The sequence below is a fragment of the Homalodisca vitripennis genome, chromosome 5 (assembly GCF_021130785.1).
Source record: "Homalodisca vitripennis isolate AUS2020 chromosome 5, UT_GWSS_2.1, whole genome shotgun sequence".
NCBI classification, from domain to species: Eukaryota; Metazoa; Arthropoda; class Insecta; order Hemiptera; family Cicadellidae; genus Homalodisca; species Homalodisca vitripennis.
The window spans coordinates 138,382,070-138,402,916 of NC_060211.1; the positions used below are offsets into that span (position 1 = coordinate 138,382,070).

Genomic DNA, 20,847 nt, shown 5'->3' on the forward strand with positions numbered 1-20,847 from the left:
TACTTAATCGAGTTTGAAATCTCTCATAATCACGTGCGTTTAGCTAGCAACACAAATACTAATTTTGCCGCTGTCAGGAATTGATTAATTGGTAATGTAATGCGATAAAATTTAGCCTTGTAGGTGTGAATATTCGAACTGAATAATTTATCTTGTATAGCGCAGCAAATCTGTGCCTTCCTTGGTCCACAAAACATTCAAAAATGTCTTCACTCTACTCTCCAAGTTCATTTTTCCGGGTCTTCTGCTAGTCCACCGTTTATGTAGAGACAGCTCATAGCTAGACCTGCTAATCTCACCTCAGTCTGCAAAATCGGTGGCTCTAGATTCATAATTACAGCTATTACACGAGTATCACAGTTTCGTACCTCGTTATGTCCACATAATCAACATTTCCTGAGAGGGAAAAATCTGTAACCAGTGTATTTAAAACCTAAGGACTGGATCCATTTTTTGAATTACAGGAAATATATTTTTATTAGCTTATTGATGGCAAAAATATAACATATATAGTTAGACAAATTTAAATAACTTTAGCATAAAAAGATATATGCAGCAGTTTTCGAAATAATGAGTTTGAATTTTCCATAGTTTTACCAATATGGATTAAATGAGTTTTCGCTCAGTTGCCTTTTCCGACAACTCAATTCAAAAGCGGTCATTACGGGTTTTGATGTATTTAGAGATAGGGAGAAATTGGATTTTGCAACAGTTTGTAATATATCTTTATTATTTAAAGCTGTTTGACGAGCTTTAAAACCACCTGAATGCATTATAGTGTTCTTTTTGATTCACTTAATAAAATGGCGTCCATAAATATACTTGTTTTTTTTTTTGGCATAATGAGTTTTGAAACTGGACAACTGACATGCACTGCACTGGTTGACGTCGCATTTCTTTGCCGGGCTATATTCTATATACGTAAAGTAATCCTTACTGCAGAAGTTTACTTGTTCTATAATGATATTACTTAAGAATTGTCTATAGGTGGTATTATTATGGCTTGAAAAGATTTGTATTATTTGTTTAATTTTAAGAAAATATTTTAAATACCTAGACAAGAAGATAAAAATAGAAATCCAACAAAGCTAGAGTTGCAGATGTAATATCAACTAAAGTTTTCTTACATAAAAAACCCAACAATTTTGTTATAATTAACATTATTAGTAAATTTAAAACTGAATAAAAATTAATTTTATAGTTGTAAAATGTAGCCTAGTTTCTTAGAAACATGATGGTAAAATAACCATGGTAATAACTTAATTAGTTAGGTTTCTATAAGAATTATACGAAACCTTTACACTTTCAGCAAAATTAATTGCTAGTTCAGGTCCATGCAGCACCAGAAAAACTTCTAGGCCAATGGGTTAAGACAATGATGTTTTCATTATTTGCACTTTTTTAGTAGCACTTGTTAAAGATAAATTTAGGAAGAAACAACTGTTAAAATAATACGTGAATGAAAGCTTGCAAATAAAATAATATTATTATTTGGAAATATACTCAACAACTTTTATTTATTAATATTTAGTTTATTGCATAATGTAATACATTTTTTACTCTGAATGAAATTTTAGTCGCTAGTTTTATCATGTATAAGTAAGCGGTCTAACACCATGGTTAATACATTCGCAATATAGTTTCCGTGTACGTTTTGAAGTTTTACATTCTGTAAAATTATTATAAATATAGTTACGTTAAATGTAAATTTTATTTTTGTATACAAATAAATGATTAAGAATACCATTTATTTTACTAATAAACCGTATTATTGCTATATTTATGCAATAATTAGTTCACATTCTGATTCATATCTTTATAATCTAAAAATACAATTAACACGTTGAACACGTTCATGTGTTAATAATTTATAAAAATTGTTTACCAGCTTTGTGCTTTATCTCAATCAAGGTTTTAACTAGTGGATTTTTCCTCACAAAGTAGGAAGCCACCTGCTTATTAGAATAAAATATTACAAAACATTTATAACACATAAAGGTGTTGGATAATATTTGTTTGAATTTGTAATGATTTATTATTGAACCTTTTTGTCAAAATAAATTTCCTTCAACGCGATTAATAAAAGAAAAATAGGATTCATTCACAATAAGACATTTTCCTAAAATGATACATCAGATAAATAGTGCAACGTGAAATATAATTAAAAATTCATGATCAAGTAGAATTCTTTGAGTTACGTTAAATATATAGAAGATTTTAAAAATGCTTAAGACAAGACAAATTTTGAAGATTTTCTATCGTAAAAAAACTATTGAATATATAATGCAGCTATGGTGTAATCTAACGCTCTCATAGACGTAATTTCTAAAATCCAGAGTCGTATCAGTCTGAAGAGAAATAACATAAATTTAACACATGATTATTTTTCCTCGGCTATTTCACGTTACTTAGGTATCGTGTCTTAATCTTCACAGTGCACTAACTTTAGTACCTAACGAGATATGACTTCACATATTTTTTGTAGTCTAGGTGATTTCAATGTCGAAGCAATGTACAGAATTCATTTGATATTCTTCGTCACCGAATGTTTATTAATCAGAGGGAACGTGACTGTAGATTACAAGAGTCAGGTTTGTAACAGGGTCAGATTCCAGGCGCTGCACTAGGAGGAAGATTAACTGAACATTCTTACTGAAGATTTTGAAACATTACATTACACAATTTTTTAATTATTCACATTATATGTTTGTTCCCAAATTCCACATTGTTCTAAGAAAGCAGCTGTACAAAATTGTATGAAAATAACAAGAACAAAGTTTTACAGTGTATATTTCAACAGTCTTTAACTGTCGCACTTTAGCCAAACAGATGACATAATGGCTTCCACTTGGAGACTCCCCAATAGAGAACATGTTGACGCTGAGTTGCCACTGAGTGGCTATTACATCGACAATAAGGCGGATAACGATCTGTTTTATCGCCGACTGTCGCGACACCTCATTACCTGGCCGAGCGCATTTTTACAGTGCGGCTGTTCGGTAATTTTATTTCGCAATATCCTCTGGCAATAAAGAAGACTTAAAATATGTCTGACACAGTACTGAAATAACATCATATCTTTCCACTGAAAAATTCTCATTTCAGTTAGTGGTAACTAATATATGACGTATTATTTTGTTGATACAATTCAGTAGTAAATATTAATAATTTTCAAAAGCAAAGTAGAAATTTGTTGGACACAATGATGATAGTTATAATACTACCTACATGTGTTTTCAATTCGTAGTATAACGAATTGAAGTATTAGAAATAATACCTCTTATACTAACCAATACAATTGAATACGGAAGGACTCGACAGAATGTATAGATATAAGGACGGAGTGCTCTTTGATCTCTTCGCCCTCAAATGAAGACAGTTCTTGCTTTGATTAAATTATGCACCTAGTACCACCTGTTAAAGGTATTTAAGATATTTTATTGTGAAGACCTAATACAAACGCGGACAGACCGGCAGACAAGAAAACGATTTTATGATCACTACAACGCAAGAGTGTGCGGATTGAAATCTTGTCACCGTATTTTATAATTTATTTTCCACTAAATGTGTTTACGCAATGAATAATATAATACTGGCACAGTATGTATTTTATTTAGTTTTTGTAAACATAGCTTCCCATAACTCTAATAAAAAAAAAAAAAATAATAAAAAAAAAAAAAACACTTACAACTGAGTGAACCCCCATATAGGGATGTGCACATCAATGAATTTAGAGTGGTCTTTTATATATATATATATATATATATATATATATATATATATATATATATATATATATATATATTTCTAATATTTTTAATTAATATTTTTCTAGACCCTTGAGGGATGAGAACAAAGGAGTAATTTTATAATATTTTATAGACGCTACTATCACACGAATGCTATTGCCCTTAATTTGACTATAATACAATAAAATAGGTTTTATAAGTCACCCTAACTAAACATTTTATTAAACATTTTTATTTTTCATTATAAAATTTGAACTAACCCAATCCTGACCACGCTTTGCAATGCGTAGCAATTTAAGCCAGGGTTATAGTGGTGGTGGATGGTTTGTGAGACATGAATAATTTAAACAGTACAACGACTTAGGCTGTAAAATGAACAGTACTTGTCTGTTTTCTTACTTGTTTTAATCCAACTCTCAGATCCTCACTACAGTTACTTGTTATTAGATAAGCGCTTATTTGTTAAAAGGCAAGTTAATGGTCCTATATCCTGACGTTGTTAAAAAAGCTACTTTGAGATTCATATTATTATATATATATATATTATTATTAATTGTAGCATAAGAGACTATTTTTATTACGAACCTTATTAGTAATAAACCTTATTTAGGATTTACAGCACTAGCATTTGGTAACTATTTAGTAACCATATAATTTATAGTTTTTAAAAATTGTAATTTAAATAAATAACTCTGCCCTAATACGCTCATTCTTCAGTACTTGTAGCAACTGTAGTGTTGGTGCCAATGTCCAGTATGTCTACGAGCTGGTGACTGTACCCTACTAATATTTCCATAATTAAAGGTGGGTACAGACTCTTACACTCCTAAATCCAGAGTACGCCTACCTATAGTTAAATTTTTTTTATGCTCTAGTCATAAATTCGCAATACGTTCTTAAACGCTTTGTTAATGTTATGTATTTTATTACGTAAGCACTTTGTTAGAAGGCTGAGATTGGATGCCTTTAAAAATTTACATAATTACATCCATAATAGCCATTGCTATTATGATATTGTGTTTTAAATTATGAAAAGAGTACTCTGTTCATCAATAAATTAATTATACTACGTTTTATGAGGGAAGGTCACAGGCTAAGCTCAGGTTTCTCATAAGTTGAAGACTTTTGTACAAATTTGCACAAACAGACCTTCATGTTGCATAAAATATTTTATTTATTAAACCTTATGGCATTTCTATAATACCTATTGGAAAGCCCCATAATGCCTGTTGCTTCTTTGGCTCTAACAGTGCCAAGAGTGTATTGTGATTTTCACTTTTTCTTCTTTTAAATTATATAATTTTCAGACATATTTAATTTTAATTCACTTATTAAAGAATCGAAAAGTATTATTAAATGAAATAATTCAGAATATATTAGAATATATTCAATGGTATATTTATAATTTGTAATTAACTATTGATCTATTGCTCAGTTTTGTTAATGATTTGAGCAACCAATGTTAATAATTATATTGTAGCATACAAGTCTAATCACTTCTCTTTTATGTTTAATTTAAAATATTTGGGAACAATTTTTGTTTTTAAAACACAGCACGCATGTTAGTCTGTTACGAGCAGTAACGTAAAAAAGCAATACGAGTATCTCGGAAATGAACGTTGTGGCAAGTCCTTTGAGGAAGCAACAAACTTGAAACAGACCAGTAACAGATTTACGCCAACCGTTCCGCTTGCTGCAGTAATCAAAATAATTCTCCCTGTTTACCACACACTGTAAATGTATATTGTTTCGCTCAAACAGAACGATTCAGAGATTTTAGATATTCAACTGTTTTGTTGGTTATACTAATCAATTAAACATAATATGGCTTGAAAGTTACAGGATACCCAGATAGTGTTAATGGTTTACTTATAACATAAAACTCCGTACCTGAGTATGTATTTAAGACATTCCAAATCACGCTTGGATAATTCAACATGTCAACGATTAAGCTCGAGACCGTTATTGAAAATATAACATTGAAATTATAAAGTAATAATACCTTTGTTTCGTAGTAATTATCGTCAAAAACATACCAACAGGTATATACCACTGTTGGTATGTTCCACTTAATATCGATGAAAAATACTAACTTCATTTTTGTTTCACAAGATTTTTGACAGAAATTACTATACAAAATCCAAAATGAGATTACACATATTCCTTTATAATCCAGAACTGAAGTTGTGCATTAAGCCTTAGTGAACGCTGTTGCGTATTGGTTTAAATATACATAATAACCAGTTATATTAAAACATTAGCCTGTTTCACGTTTCTAAAAACTATTAAATTTATAAATTTTTGAATTACAGAAATAAACTTAACGTACTATGTTTGTTATTGAAAATTATTTCCGTGCCTTTCATACGCATTAACCTTAACATTGAAATGTATATTTAATCAATTCTAAATACAGGACAAAATACAACGATAATAATTTCAGAATGTGAGCTTTTGTTTGATGTTTTACAATTCCTACTGTTTTATTTCACTAGGATCGTCAGTGTTGGTTTTATCGCACCCCTGGTCGGGACTTTTTATTGTGGCTCCCTAACGAGGAGACTGTAAAGTTTTATTGTCGGATCAACTGCTCTTCCTTGACCAAAATCAATACATCTCTTCCTGCATAAAATATAAAATGGAAACTTAAGGCTACAGTAAATAATTTAAATCAATATATATCAAGGTTTTCTAATTTTATACCAATACAAGAAGTAGATTCTTATAAATTTGCAATGAAATCGTTCTGAATTTGCACCAAATGTAAAGATCGTCTTAGACAGAATGATGTTATATGCGTATGGAGAACGGAATACAAGTCAGGACTATAAAATCCGGAATTTATAAAACATAACAGACTTTTAATTTAGTAAGCATGGAAGAAATAAGGCGATTTATTTACTTGTATTTTTATTATATAACCAACACACTTAAAGCTCAATATCACTTGAAAGTTTATGGTTATTCATCAAATTCATTTTTCCACAAATCTTTAGTGTAGTAAAGATCATTTTTAGATATCATGTCCATTTTCAAGTTCTGATTTTGCACCAAATGTAAAGATCGTCTTAGACAGAATGATGTTATATGCGTATGAAGAACGGAATACAAGTCAGGACTATAAAATCCGGAATTTATAAAACATAACAGACTTTTAATTTAGTAAGCATGGAAGAAATAAGGCGATTTATTTACTTGTATTTGTATTATATAACCAACACACTTAAAGCTCAATATCACTTGAAAGTTTATGGTTATTCATCAAATTCATTTTTCCACAAATCTTTAGTGTAGTAAAGAACGCTTAACATTTTTAGATATCATGTCCATTTTTCATGTACCATTATTAGGCAATTATCATAGTGGCAAAAGAAATATCTTTGGACCTCTCTCTATTTTTCATGAAGTGGTTGGACTAGAACACATCATAATTTTAACATAAGGATATTTTAACATAGATCCCGTTAACTAACTACATCATATGCATGAGTTAACTCTACTTTCCATTATAAAACTGAACATAAACACGATGTATGTGTTAAGAAGACGACTACCAATACGACTTTGTTTTCAAGTTTCTTACTGAAGATGATTTGAAAGTATAATATGTTCTTAGACTATTCACGCACGTAACAAGAATAGAGCATTAAGTACCGGCGATTGGAGTGTACCATTTAAAATAGGTGTAACGCAACCACTCGAGTTTGAGTATAAAAAAGTAGATCAATATAGAACTGAACTTGTTAAAATTAATTTTGATAACAGAATAAGAAATTATTTTTGTCTAGAGTGATTGTTACCAAACATCACACTAACCAAAACATGTTTACTGGACAAAATATGGTGTTGACACTCAATATGGTGTGTTCGCTATTTGATGTGGTTATTACATACAGTAACATGTATTATTACATTACGTGGTAAATTAACTAATAACAACCACATATGTACGCTAATCTCATTATAGTCCAAAAATAGATTTATTTGACCTTTATTATAGTTTTAGAATTACATAATATTATTTGTAAATATAATATCAGCATAGAATTCCAAAACCTCAATTTTTAGGAATATTAAATCACTTATTTTTGAGGAGTAATATACTTAAAATACCTATACCTTAAAGTAGCACTATCTTAGAAATAAAGTATTAAAACACATAAGTAATACAAAAATAACTTTTAAAAATTATTAAATAAGCTTAGTACACCTAAAATGGTCTAACACGAGAATATTAAATAAATATGTATTCTACTTGTATTAATGGTATTAAACACATTCATAACACACAAGAAAAAGGATGATACGTAGTTTATGCATAGAGTCTTACAAAATTCGTTATATATATGTATATATATATATATATATATATATATACATACATTTTCAGGGTTTTCTAAATCTTATGTCTATATACGTATTACAAACCCATCTTTCTTGGCCTAGGGCTTTATTGCTGTTTAAACATTACTTATTAAGCGTATACAAGTTAAAATAATACTAGCAGGCCTTTCGTAAAGTATATATTCGGTTAAGTATACATAAGATGAGTATTAGTTTTTCTTCCCTCCAATCTTTTACATTTCATAAACTTTTTACGGTTACTTAATTTAATTGACAAGTAAAATACTTTATTTGGATTAATTTAAAATGGAAGATGAGTAACTGAATCCCCTTTTATTCTAATTTTAGATTGGTTTTAAATCTGTTCTCTTTATAGTTCCAAATTCACTAACCGTAACCAATGCCTATGCCTTAAGCCGTGCCAATGGGGCATTGTAGCGGATACAGCGGTTCTCGCCTGATAACAAAATCGAACAACGTGGAGCGTCGCAGCTTCTTGGGTGGGTGACCGCTGAAAGATCCTGTCCTTGCATGCAGCTCACCTACTCGACTGCTGATGATAGTTCGGAAGTCACCTTATAACTATTGGTTTCCAAGATCAATGTTAGAGAGGGATTCTTAGCCTTTACAATTTCATAGTAAAATATGACATACTTTACCTTTTTTACTTTATTCAAAAATCTATAAAGTATACATTTTACGAAATTTGGTACCAATTGAGGTTGAAGTGTGATAATCTGAGTAAAATTGTCTAACATGGATTGTTTAGTTTTGAATGACTGCTAATCAGGTATTTTTTACTTTGGTATATTCTTTAATATGAGATTAGGCTAATACACAAATGGTATTCATTTCCACTAAATAAATAAAAAATAAAGGTAGAAAACCTTACTCGCCATTTGTAAACAGTCTTTCCTGAAGGATGTCGGTTTACGTGTTCCTGAAAATGGTTTGGAATTCAAACCCACAGTCGAGGAGCATTAATATTCATTAGGAGGGAAAAATGAAAACATGTCCACGACACTCGCGGGACTGCTACTGCATATAACCTTTTATTATTACCTCCCTCCCCCCTATTATTTATTCCCCTCCGACTTCAGAATGGAAGAATATAACCAACATATTGGTTTTGCTTATGCTGATGTGACCTTTTATAAGTCTTACTACCTATGTCTTACTTGCATTGTAATGTTAATAGAGTTTATTTATTTCCTAACAAATAATATTTATTAATTTAAAAAACTTGAGCTAAGGGTTTGGAAAAATTATTGTTATTGCTGTGTATTATGTATTATGATGTTAATATGATGTACATTTATTTTATAAAAAACCTTTTAGAAGTTTATGATTACCTTGGGAAATTTTATTGGGCTGCAACAACAAGGGTACACGGTTATTTAACTGTTATTTCTATATATCGTAATCAGGTGCATTGAAAAAACAGTAATATTAAAAATGTTATTACCTCAAACAGGAATTAATATGATGCGACAAAACCTTCAATTGTAATTATTGTCCATTTGTATTGCTCTTTTAAAAGTGTTTATATATTGATTAACATTTAAAAAATTGTGTTTATTATTATGTGTTTTCCAGAATATCCTATTGTCCATATGGTACACTTATATTATTACGATTTACAAAATGATTACTTTAAGTAACAAGATGTATTTAATATTCCTTTATAAAATAGTGCTTTTATCAATTCAGTTTGGTTTAAATAATTTAAAAGTAAAGAACCCCTAAATGTTGAAGAATATTTTATTTGTGTCGCTCTTTCAAAAGTGTTTATTTATTGATTAACGTATAATTGTGTACATATTATTTATTTGCCAGAGTAACTTATTGCCCATATGGTACACTTATATTATTATGATTTACAAAATGATTAATTTAAGTAACAAGATGTATTTAATATTCCTGTATAAAATAGTGTATTTACCAATTCAGATTGGTTTAAATAATTTAAAAGTAATGAACCCTAAATATTGAGGAATTTACCAAGGAGTCCTCAGTCTAAGAAGCTGTATTTCTTTTTAATATGTAGTGCATAATTTGTTTAGCCTCACTCCCTTTGCAATCTCAGACCCAGATTTTCAGTTCAATTTCCGTGGCGACCGTTTCTGGGCACAAAGCCCGATGTTTTCGATCGAAGTAAGTAAAATAAATAGATAGTGACTCGTAAATATCATATAATATCTAACATTGCTTGTATTATAACTATAATCTATTTCTATTAATATCTAGACATCATCTTTGAAACGTACGGAAACATTTACTTATTGATAAGTTTGATTTAACACATTCTACAAAATGAAACTGGTCCATGAGGTTTAAAAATTTCTAGACTTCAAATTATAAGCGTCTAAATATAAGGCAACATGGGACCTGGAGTTTTTAAAGACTCCGAGATATTGGCAGCTTCTTAAGTTTAGAGATTTTCTATGATCTATAGGGTAAAATCCCCATCTTGATAATGCTTACGAAAAATAGATCCAAATATAGAAGTATGAAAATCGTGATCTACAAAATATTTAGAAGCTACTCTCATGAAAAAATATAATAAACCCTGGTACAGTGTGGCAAAAAAGCGAGCCAGAATAAAAAGGACTTTCATAGAGGTAAACATTTAATGTATACAATTAAAACTTTCATCGTGAAAGTAAATTTAAAAATAGGTATTCAACTGCTGGAAGATGTACGTGCAACTTTGCGCTTGTAAAACGGAAAGGTGACAAAAGTCTGAAATATGCAGTGGTTAAGATTAAAATTAGCTGGAATATGTACATATTTGCTGATTGTTGTTGTTGTTTCTACTTGTTAAATTTCGAGTTAACAGCATACAAACAAATTTTTATAATTTACTAAAATTTAGAAAAATCTCTACATTAACATTTTTTTTTACATGAACAGTGCGTCCACTATTGGGCGTGCAACAAATCGGGTAACATTGTTATTACACGTGTAATCATTTGTATTGCAGATACAATGCCTAAAATGACTGATTCATTTAAATCATTGTTTACACAATAAAACAATATAAAATTGTCATTGTAGAATATTTAAATTATGTTATTATAAAACATTTCTTTTGCTTAACTTTTTTCACCATTTACTTGAAACAACTCCGCAAACGATTGTTTGGAGTCTGATTGTTTACCCACATTGGACGGGATTGACACGCCGAAGACATTGTCATTCCACCAGTTGACGAGTGAAGACTCCCAATTAACCCGCCCGCTCCACTCGACCGAATGGAAACAGCGAGTACAAACAATGTGTCGGGTGACAATGACATCACTTGACATCACGCGAAGTGTTGCCAAGACTCGACGCAACAGCTGGAGACAGGCAGGTGAGACAATACCGCTGATGTCTGATTAATTCATGGATCGATCGGTAGAGAGCGCTTGCGCTGGCGGCAGCACGCGACTGATGAAGGCGGTGGCGGAGACGGCGGCGGGACAGTCGAGATGCGCTCCTCCCCATGGCGACACCCCTGCTGCTCTTGCTCTACCTGGCGACCGTCGGCTCCGACAACATTGGTATGTCACGTGACCTACCCCCACCCCATCATAGCACCTCCGCACTCATTGTTGTTCATAAAATGGTCGCACAAGAAGTAATGCGAGAACTCCAACACTTTATAGAGTTAATTTTTAATAGAAATTCAGGTTTTAGTAATTATTTGTTTCAATATGCAGTAACAAAAATGTTATCCCATATGTAATAAGTACAAGTCAAAATTCTACTAGCATTTAAGTTCTGAAAAATTACAACGTTTAAGTGGTTTGTAGTATAACAATAATATTGATTTATTTAACATGGATGATTAGAGTTGAAAGTTTTAAATAACAGTTCATTATAATGTTATTTGTAGGCCTATATAATTATATAAAAAAGCTATAAATTATGATTGCAATATTAAAAACTTTTTCTTATTCTTCTAATATATTTTGTATTATTATGCTAATAATATCAGTATATAACTCTTGTCTATAGTTACAATCAATAAATTCATGTAATATACTGCAGCTCTGCACGTTTTTAATCAAAATTTTATATAGAGATATTCTTATTATCCTATTTTCTAAGGGCGTATCTTTACGAGTTGCTAAGGAAATTCAACTCATGGAGATACGTCTTTATAAAATAGGATAGTAAGAACATCCCCATATAAACTTCTCGTAAGGAAATCCAACTCATAGAGATTTTCCTACTTCTTTTACGTTCAGAGATTATGTTGGGACAACTCATAGAGATGATATTAATATTATGTCTCGTGAGAACAATTTTGCAGGCAATAGTTTTACTATCATTAAGTGTTTTAATATTTTCCCACAGTAATATTACAATTTATAGTATTTATATTACAATCTTATTTATTAATATTGTGTTTAATTGTTTTATTATTATGTATACAATTTGTAAAAATTTTACGTTGTGGCCCAGAAATTCGTCCAAATGTAAATGCTTAAAAACGGTGCTGATATATATTATCCATCAAATTCCAGTATGTTTCTATTGTAAACAGTTTGGTCATCAAGACGTTATTCCTGATTATATTAGCCTACCACTGAATGATTCTGTCGTAGTATATGTATATATTTAAATAAGACTTTCTAAAAACAATAAAAAATCTGAATAATTCAAAAATTAGGTTATATTTTAATACTATTCAACGTATACTATTTTTACTATAGAGTTAATTTATGCTTTTAATGATATAGTAACATATTTTATACCATTTAGAACTATACATTTTGTAAGTAAATTACGAATATACGTAATAATTCTAGATATATAAATGGGAAAACCGTTTATGACGTAGCAAACAATTATTCATTATCTCTTGTTGTGTTAGCCATTACGAATATTGTCTGGTCCAGTAATTTACAATGTATTAGTTTGTGAACTAATTGTGATAATTTAATGGCAATATTCACAGGTTAAAGAGAGTTTTCCTTATAGTTGTCTTACTAATTAACAACTAGTTAAATTTATGTCACTTGCAAGGGATTTCTTTTCAACCTGATTGTTCCTACTTAGGCTTTAAAGAGATTTTCCATCACGGTTCAAAAACAGTGTTCAGTTGGAAAATTTAAACGTGTCTTGCACCTAGTGTGATAAGTAACCAATACAGCGCCTCCTTACAACCAATTAATAGGGGTGAAGAGGTGTACAATTTCCTTTCTAGCTACATCGTTAGAAGAAACATTGTGTAGTCACTTGGCATCTTCGAATCTCACACAGAAGACAAATATTCACCTCGAAAGTAAAATAAACCTACACCGAGATATTTCGCTGTAGTAATCATAGCCATTTGAAAAAATATAGCTGAGGAGGGTTGGGAGATAAATAATAGACTTCATCTTTCATCAAGATTATGCTCAAATAAGTATACGACCATGAATTGTAACATAAAACCAAAATACATTACAGATAGTATAATCCAAAGCATTAATGTTAATAAAGTAATTTGTAACATTTATAAAAACATAGATGAAACCAAGCAGCTACCTATGATTAGACACTTTTCATAATCTGAAATTCTTCACAGTTTAACACAGACACCCTCCAGTTTATCATTGTTCAGACATAATTATTGCCCCCATTTGTCTCAGATTCTACCGTAGTGTAGCCTGTCCCATATCGTAATTATCATGATAACAACCGTTATGAAACCTATCACGATGTTTGTATATACCTGTGGTTGAAATCCGTAGTACATTTTTTACCTTAATGTAATGTTTTTTAATTGGGCTATTCAAGAAACTCTTGTGCCCCACGGGGAATCTGCTTTCTTAATTTTTTAAAGTAGTAAGTAAACCTGCAAATGCATAAAATTTGGGGTTCAATAGGTTTTCTAAATACACATTTTAAAAAAATTTGCAAATATAAGAGTTAAATATATTTTTATAGAGTAAAAATAAAATGTATAGGAACTATAAAAACACGGTCTTCACCTTTTTATAAGTATAAAACACGAATTTCACTCTTGTCCTTGAGCATGCGAACAATAATTAATAGACTTTTATCTTTAATTGTATATTATTACATGGTTAAACGTATTATTATAAATGTGATATTCCATACCTTAAGATACACAATTTCAATTATTGTTTCCATTAATACTTTATATAGGAAAATTAGTTTTGAAGATCCTTATATATATATATATATATATATATATATATATATATATATATATATATATATATATATATATAAGGAAAAAAACCATCACTCCATTAGAGTGAGAATGACCAATCATCGATTTGATGTTGTTCATCAAAATTATGAGAGACCATTATCTGCTCATGCGATTCAACACAATCAAAATAAATTAGAAAATTGCTTCAGCCTAAAAGGAATTTACCATTTAGAGCCAAACCCCAATCAAAATACCAATCTGATAAATTCTAAGAAATGTTGAAATCGCACATCAATTAATTTTAAAATCAAGGCAACCAGATGGGTTGAACCTAAGATGATTCTCTTTTCCTTTTTATAACAATAAAAATTTTTAGTTCTATGTAAACATTTACAAATATTCTACACACAGCTGATAGGGATCTTGTTGTTTATGATATTTATTTGTTAAAATTTTATTTTGGTTATGTATTTTGTTTTTGGTTTGAGTTCTGTTTATATGTTTTAATTCAGTGTGTTCTGATGAAGGGTTGTGTCAACTCAAAAATTAAACATGAGCACTGAATTTTTGTTTCTGTTTTTGTGTACACTTTAAAGTACTTAGAAGTATATATATATATATATAATATATTTAAATAAAATCCTTGCCATTTTTCGTAAAATAATTTATACTAAATTAGAAAATAGGCAAACGAGGTTATTAAAATTATTAATGGTAAATATACTCATTATAGCTTTGAATAAGCTAGTGAATGGGTAATTTGGCGTTTAAAATCGTTCATTAATGTGGAATATTTAATATAGCTGTAAATGTTTAATAAAAGCCGTGAGTATTAATATTAAAATATACTAATATAACTTATTAAAGGAGTCCACGTCAGAACGTATGAAATCGGCTATCGCACGGAGAGACGGATGGACCAATAAGACCATTTTACGTCAAACTTAATAATACACTAGAGGCACACATGGTCAGACTGACTGGACCGATTGACCCTAAAAGAAATAGGGTTTTCTGGAACTAAGAGGAAGGTACGTAGTATAGTAGCAGATGTCTGCAGCTTTACACGTGGTTTCCTTTCGAATAACATAGGCATATCAATTAATGGCATAATAATCACTCCTGAATTTAAATTATAGTTACTTAAAGGTATTGGAATCACCTGATCTACCTGTAATATATTAAAATTGTATTTTATTTTTAAGGAAAAACGTTTTTGAGCCCTGAATTTAAAAAGTGAAAATTTGTATGAGTATCTATGAAATACACAAATGACTCTGCATCATTCGATAACATTAAAAAGAAAATAGCTTTAAAACTATTTTATGCCAAAGTAGAGGAGTACTAAGTCCATAATTACATAATAAAAGGACTTAAATCAGTATCATGGAGTCCTATGAAAGTTTTAAAATGCAACTTTTTAAAGTGCGTGTTATTTCAGTGTTAATTTTTAATTGGTTGAAGAGATAAACAAAATTTCCATTGTCTTCTATTTATGTTTAAATCTGGAAGAAGCATTTCTGCTTCAGATCAATTATATTTCACACGCCACAGTAGAGTAAGCCAAGATCAAAAATACGAATTTATAGGCCTGATCGTCAGAAAAGTCTACTTCCTCCATTCTAATGTATATAAAACCGCTTAACAAAATCAAAAAAAGATAAAGACTCGTTGATCTGAACTCTACTTAAAAAGGAGTTACTTCCAGCTATTATAACGTGTTTATAGTTTAAAATATTTTCGGTGCCGTAGAACATTTTAGTTCTGATGGCGAGAGAAAAGAAGAGACCTGGATTCTGGCCTATCTGAAAATTGCAGGCGCTACTACTAGTATGTTGCCGCGCCTTGTTTCGTAATTCCATTATTGTTTCACTGTTTTGATTGATTAGCGGCCTAATTGTTATATTTTATAAGATAATTTAAATGACGGTACTGTTTTGATCAATTAAAATTGAGCAAATTTATTGTAATAAATTCTAATAATTAGGCTCTACAGTGGTTGTAACAAACAATAATGAATTGCTGAAATTGAAGATTTTTGTATTTTTAAGATAACAATTACTAATGTAAATGTAGTGCTTTTATGTAAATAAAATTTAACATTTAAGATGAGTCACACTCTGCAGGAATGCCACATTACTGAAAACAAATAACTCCATTGCTAGGATAAACAATTCGCAGGGTTGGTTGTGGGGCGAAGCGCCTGAAATTACCGCGCGGCAACACACTAGTAAACAGCTGTGCGCCGGCACGGGCCAGGTCTCATCTTTTCTCTCGCCACCAGTAGTTACTCAATGATAAAATTATACACCGACCTGAAAAATTTTCTTAAGTAACAAAATGGTCTATTTTTATCCTATTAATTTAATGCCAGTGTAAGTTATTACCTATATCGTAATTGCATTTGTGTTTTTGCTACTATGAAGAAAATATATACGCATAGCTCTACAAAGCTTACTTCAATCAAAAAATGATTACTTCCGGCAATTCCAGTCTGTTTCCAGTCAAAGTTATTTACGGTGCCAATCGTGTGTTTAGAGCATAATATAAAATTGTGTCAAATATAATGGGGATTTAAAAAAAACAAACACAAAGTTATTCCCGGGATGTAAAACCTATTTTAACCTTTATGGGCAGTAGATGAAAACAATTTTGCTTTTCTATTTATTCCATGGCGCGTGCATGTATAAAATTTATTTTTTCCGAAGACTGCGGGAAGTTGAAATATATAATAAAGTTCTTATACAGTGAACAACCCATTTCAAATATCTATGGGTGGTTGATCTTCATAAAAAGTATTTTTTTATATTTACGCGATGAAGCAAAAATTTACAAAATTTCAAGTTTATAAACTGTTGGCAAGTTACAGAATTAATGATGAGTGATTGTCCGAATGTGGGATTTGATTTCTACATATAGAAAGATACCAAGTATCAAATCTTCAAGCCCTTTTTGTTCGAAAGTTATCATACAAACAAACGGACAAGACAACGGTTTATCCCGGTCGGATCCATAAGAATAGGTAGACACAACCTAAGTTCTACAAATAATGACTGAATAGTTTGTTAAACCTATATTTTACCGTAATATTTCAGGTTGACTTTAGTAAAGCAGATCTCAGAAGCTTATTTTGAAAATCATTTTACATGAGTGAAAATGTTTAAAAGGAGAGTTGATATTAAAGGCTCTTTGACTCTTTGTAGACGTAACACCGATGCATTTCCGCATTACATTTTCTTAACGTAAGAAATGAAAACCACTACACCAACAACTTGGTTTCAAACCATCTTACGATAGTTTTAAAATCATCGTTAGTGAAGGAACTAATTTAAATCTTACGTTACGCCTAGCAAAATGTTTACTTTCAATACAGAACGTTTTGTACATATACTTGCTTTACAACGATAATAAATTAAATGGAAAAACCTTTATGGTTCCATGTAATATTTTTAATATTTAGTTAGGGCAGGGCACACAATATCCACTCCACGTGTCTACATTGCCCTTAAACGTTAAATTATATTTTATTTTTTTACATAATATAGTGATACTCTATTACCATCACTAAATACAGTGATAATGTTTAGTATTTCGATAATGAATTTCAGGCATAAAAACGTACGTAGTTATTTGGAACATCTAATGGAACATAAAACTAACGAATTTAACCTCCATAAATTGATAATTACCACTAGTACATATTACAACAATTTTGTAATTGTTTTATTATATTAGTTTTTATGTAAAAGAAGTAATAATAGATTGATAAATATATGGTTGTAAATTATGTCAGAGAGACTAAACTAGTGGCATTCCAGACCAAGTATATGCTCTAAAATTTAATTTTCCTATAGTTTATTTAATTGTTTTTGCGTCGTTATATTTTGTAACTTAAAAAATCTACTAGTAAATACAAGAATAATTATTTTTGGATAATTTCTTTTACATTTTAAATATTCAACCTTTCTCTGATACGATATCATAAAGCAAAAAGTTATAAGTATATATATATATATATATATATATATATATATATATATATATATATATATATATATATATATATATATATTATAATACTCGAATATGTATCCATGATCTACAAAGTTCCGCACGGGCTTGATAGTTCCTGAACGATTGCAGATTAAGGAATAAAACTTTATACATCATTACTGCATCTATAAATATATTTTTTATATATAGCAACAATATTGTCATTTACAGAGGTTGGCACGCAATAAGTCAGAAGGAAATATTAAATGAGAGTATAGGTCGAGTCTTACATCTAGTTAAAGGTTTACTGTTAAAAACTATGCTGGTTTAAAGTTTGAAACATTTACAATGTAGCTCCTGTTCTAGATGGTTTAATATTCTTGTCTTGGCTCAAGTTGTGAAAGTTAAACTTAGTTGGAATATGAAATAGTTTTTAAGGTAGTTATTGACTCTTGTCTTCCAATGGAGAATGGTCTACAAAGAGTTCGGAAAAAAATTTACGTAAGCAAAGCTCAAGAGTATATTGTTTTAAAGTGTAACGTTAAAAGTACATCAAGTGAAATCCATAACCAATCCTAAAATAGAGTTTTCTATTATAATAATAACTAATAACAGTTTTTCCCTTTAGCATTAATCTCTGCTAAACAACCCTTTTATAATGATGGACGTCTTGAGCTAAGCTTACGGTAAAAGCTCCATGTAGACAATACTCCATTGGATGTCTTCTACCTTAAAACTATTTTTTAAGTGTAGTATTCATTTACTACGTTTAACTTTTACAACTTGAGCTAAGACAAGAATAATAATTCATCTAGAATTGGACGTATTTTTTAAATTTTTCAAATTCTAAACCAGCGTAGTTTTTTTAAAGAGTGAACCCTTTGAGAACGGATTTGCGGTATTGTACTCAACTAATTTAGTACTTTAATTTTATGTACTACTCGACCTATGCTATCATTTAAGATTTTCTTCTGGCTCCTTGCGAGCCTCCTATTGACAAGACAAAAAATGGTAGTTATTTCAAAAACTAAATTTGTAGGTGCAGTAATAATGTAGCAAGCTTTGTTGCTTTACTTGTAATCGTTCGGGAGTTACCAAGCCATTGAGGGGTACTTTTTACACCCCGTATATATTACCAGCAAGGGAGTGGGGGAACATAGTTCAATGATCTATTTTGAACTCTGGGAGAGTGTGGTGGTTCAACGATATGGATAATAAACATTGCTTCTCTTTGAACGCTGTGGTTGTGATCAATTAGAATGAAATTGTTATTTGTATTGGCAACCACAAAGTGTTTCATACTTTGTTGACCAATATGATTTAATACGAGTATATGACTATTTGTCTTTTCGTGGTTGTTTTAAAGCATTAAAAAAACCGTAACTAAACATGGTAACACATAGAAATGAATGCTGAGTTAATATTTGTAATCCACATTTTCTTCATCACGTATTCGTCGACCATCTAGGGTACTTTTCATCCATAAAATTGGTTTTATAATGGATGTAGCTCTTAAGACATATATTTTATAGTTTTATATTGCTAGCGATTACCGACGGCTATTTACGCAATTTCTTATTAAATAACATGTACGTAGTAAGCGTATCATTTTAAAATCGAATAATACACTACTGAAAATAATGATCACTGGAAGATATTCAGATCTTCTAGTTCACTTTACTGGGCATAAAATGTAAAGAAAAAAGGTTTGAGGCCATGAAGTCAGTCAGATTGAAACAGATTGTGTGAATAAAAGTGAGATATTAAACTGTCTGTGCAAAATACCAATAGTATTTGAATGAGTATGTCTAACAATTTCAGTAACACTTCATGTATTTTAGGACAGAGTGGAGGAATGATAAGTTCGTAGACATTTATATTTAAACACGTGCAATTTAATATAATTTTTAATTGGAAATAGAAAAGTTTGAGATACATATTATTTCACAATTCGTTTTAGAGGAGTTTAAAATTTAAAACCACTGCTACTGGCTCTTATTTCAGGTTTAGCGAGAGAAGACGCATTTCCGGTTTGAATAATTAATGTTAACACGCGCTTATGCAATTTGCATTCTTACTATGAAGAAAGTACATACTCCAAGTATGTACTAAAACAAGTTTACTTTAGTAAAAAAATCGTCTACTTCCAGGCATTATAATATTCATTCGGTTTAATGAATTTTTTTAGTGGCATATAAGTAGCATTCGCATTATTGCCTTAATCATAATGATATATACATTCAAATTTTTGGAAAGTTTTTTTATCAATAACCTGCTATTTCTGGCTATTGCAATCTACTTCTAGTTACTAAGTAGCATTTAAGTTTTCCAACACTAAGAATAAATATAGTACGTTGGTCTGAAACGTGTATGTAAAACAATTATTCCGTTGATTTTAATTTACTTCGTCTTAGGTATTTCAGTGCCTTAGTAGTGTTTGCATTGTTGTCGTAAAAATAGAATATATAAACATAAATAGGCCTGGAAAGTTTTCTTTGGTTAAAAAGCGTCCACTTCTAACCATAGTAATCTACTTTCGGTCTAAGATATTTCAAGGACCATGATAGCCTTTTCTTGTATTATTTCGATCAAAAAGTACGCATATAA

The 20,847-nt window shown here is 30.2% G+C and overlaps 1 protein-coding gene across 1 annotated transcript in view; it reads left to right on the forward strand.

Moving 5' to 3' along the window:
• The first annotated feature begins 11,573 nt into the window (after window positions 1-11,573).
• The window catches only part of LOC124362929 (lachesin-like), a 112,883-nt gene continuing 103,609 nt past the window's right edge, over window positions 11,574-20,847 (forward strand). Inside the window, exon 1 of the mRNA XM_046817825.1 lies at window positions 11,574-11,638. Coding sequence (XP_046673781.1) covers window positions 11,581-11,638 — 58 coding nt within the window. The 5' untranslated portion in view covers window positions 11,574-11,580. The remainder of the gene's footprint in view (window positions 11,639-20,847) is intronic.